This window comes from Lactuca sativa, chromosome 1, assembly GCF_002870075.4.
Source record: "Lactuca sativa cultivar Salinas chromosome 1, Lsat_Salinas_v11, whole genome shotgun sequence".
Classification (NCBI taxonomy): domain Eukaryota; kingdom Viridiplantae; phylum Streptophyta; class Magnoliopsida; order Asterales; family Asteraceae; genus Lactuca; species Lactuca sativa.
In genome coordinates, this window is record NC_056623.2 from 12,598,271 (window position 1) to 12,601,162 (window position 2,892).

The following is a 2,892-nucleotide window of genomic DNA, read 5'->3' on the forward strand; positions in this document are numbered from 1 at the left end:
AAAAAGGACGTTTAAATAATGAGCACCACGTCCTGGACTTAGCAACTCTCAGTTTCATGAGTTTCAAACATTGTGGTCATTTTCACTCGTTATTTTTGATCAAACTGTTTAAAGACATTAGGAAAATGATCTTTTTCTATAATCATTCATAACAAAAACAATTTTTTCCCATTATCAGTTGAATACAAGATCTTAAACCGATCCTATATGACAAGAGAATGAAACGTTTTTTGCATGATTCAAAACTTACACATTAACCTTTTACACGTTTAGAGTAAAGAAAGGCTCACAAACAAAATAATAATATTAATAATACATGTGTATTTATATATAAATATATATACTATTGGACATATGAAGCTCTACAATCAACTAACCCACGAAACAACTCCCATGATATTGATTGATATGAAACTACTATCATCACATGACAAGTGAAAGACCAGCTTCCATTGATGAAGACGGTTGCACAGCTCGGATTCTAACATCATATTTTCTGTATGAAGAAATTTCACTCCCCGAGGCCGAATCTGATCCATCTGCTACAAGGGGGTATGATGAGGTAGTGTCATCATAAGCATTACCAATGTGATTATTACATTTTCGGCACATAAGTTTGGTTTTTTTACGGAATAGACCCCAAAAGTGTTTTGAGATGAAGTATGGTACGCATTTGAACTCTTCTACTTGAGTGAATCTACTTTCATCGATTGAGAAGAATGATATTTTTCCTGTTTTTATGGATTTACCGTATTTTGAACCGATTGTTGCCGTATTGCGTGCGGATGAACTTAGGTTCAAGTCGTATCCGCAAGACCCGCATCTGCACCATTCAATTATGGAATGTTAATTCCAGACACAAGGGTAAAATGGTCATTTGCTTGCTAGTATCAGAGTTAAATGGGATGAACATCAAACTTGTGACTTCACATTTCTATTTAAAAACACTGCCATTTCAAGCCATAGAACTGGACCCCTCCAATCCCTTTGACTATGAGAGATGTAAAACCACTTTTTTCTTTAAAAACAAATTATATCTTTAACTTATGTAAGTTATTCTTGTACAATGTGAATAACCATCCTTACAAATAGATAATGGTATAAAGAGTTTATAATCATATTACCTAAGATCAAATTTGTTGTCTAAAGTATTTTACTAGTGTCTATGTCTCTCCAGTACAGACATAACATGCAGTTTTCAACCTAATTATAATCAATCCAACCAATCTCTCCACAATATTGACCTCTAAAGTATTGTCACCATTTGCTGCTTTTTCATTATTTCAATAAAAATAGATCCAAACACTACAGCATACGAACTGAAATTCCATGTTTGTGAAATTAAAATGGATGAAATTCTAGAAGATAGAAGTAGCTAACAGTATAGAGGTTTTTTTTTTTCCTGATTTTCTGACATGGAATCATCAATTGACAGATAGCGTTCATATCTAGCTTACCAAAATAAGTTCTATCCCTATTATTTTGTAAGTCCATTAAGTCAAAAAGAAACAACACCTAAATTGCTATTTCTTTGAGTGTCAGAAAGTTGGAATGAGGCATCAAAATAGGACCATATGTTCAAGCTGGAAAACGACTGTTATCAATTCACCAAATTGACAATAATTGCCATGAGATAGAAACAGACTTCAAGTTTGATGAATTCACCAATAACCCGTTTGGCATACCTATCTTCAGGGTTTTTATCCCTCCGCCATTAATACTTATTATCTGAACTCTGAACATCTATATAACTTTTAGTCAACCCACCATTTGAGAATTTTGTGAGTGCACTATAAATCGTGGTACAAATGGAGGACACTACTGTATATGCTTTTATATAATCAAAGAAAATGCTTTTATGATTTCTTCAGCATCTGCCTACTATGCAAATTTTCAATTGGATAAGGGAATTTATTGGACGTCTACTAAGAACCTAGAATCAAATAATCATAAGCGGAAGAAGATAATCGAATCAAAAGGTATATCCGAACACCATGGAGCAGAGGTGGACTCATCAATAGTGACATCGGCGACACCCAAACCAAACCAAACAAACTATGATCAAAGTTCATTCCATAAATCACAGTAATTTTCAAACAGGAAGCTTCGAATTAATCCTAACTATTACGATAGCGACAATGTAACTTGACTCTGCAAATCAACGGCAATAAGATAACCAACTAAAAGGCATGAAATTTGATGATTATACTAGAAAAAAGAAGGAAGAGGGACCTGTAAGTGACGTCACGCTGAGAAGAAGCAGCAAATGAGGCGTTATGATGAGATTTGTTCAGATAACCATTGGAGATTTCCATATATAAGAAGAACCCTACTTTTGAAATTATTAGACGGAGGATCGGAGGGCGGCGGAAAGCAGCGGAGGAGTGGTGGTGGATCGATCCGGTGCCTGTAAATGTTACCGTTCCGGAAGATTCGAAGCGAAGGCAACTGCTTACTGCTGCAGTTGGGAAAAATGGGCAAATGGGAGCGTGAAAGGAGACCGAGTTGTATTGTATTTGTATGTGGTGGGTCCATGGGCCGCATTGATTGATTTGTCAAACATGATGAGGTTTATTTTATTAAGGTGACACTCCACATGTCATTGTTTTTTTTTTTGGGATTTGTGGTGGGAAGATTAATTTTACAGAAATAGTCCATCAGGTATATATGTATCTATCTTTTTTGTCTGAATTTTGGAAAATTGATACCATTTTCAAATCCAGCACTTTTGGTCCTTGCAATCCTTAGGGTGCGTTTTGTTCGCAGGAAAGGAATAGAATTCGAGGGAAAAAAAATTCCAATTCCCTCGAATTCACCACCGTCGCAGCCACCATCACCGCCACCACCGCAGAAATTTTACTGTTTTTATAATTTATATAATGTATTTTTACA

General features: G+C 35.4%; 1 protein-coding gene across 1 annotated transcript; it reads right to left on the reverse strand.

Annotated features, from left to right (window-relative positions):
- Positions 1 to 208: 208 nt before the first annotated feature.
- On the reverse strand, positions 209 to 2,498 carry LOC111904176 (uncharacterized protein At4g08330, chloroplastic). Its single transcript, XM_023899960.3, has 2 exons — positions 2,233 to 2,498; positions 209 to 823 (listed from the first exon to the last, which is right to left on the reverse strand). Exons 1-2 carry the CDS (start codon positions 2,313 to 2,315, stop codon positions 424 to 426), a joined length of 483 nt encoding a protein of 160 aa, XP_023755728.1. The 5' UTR covers positions 2,316 to 2,498; the 3' UTR covers positions 209 to 423.
- Positions 2,499 to 2,892: the final 394 nt, after the last annotated feature.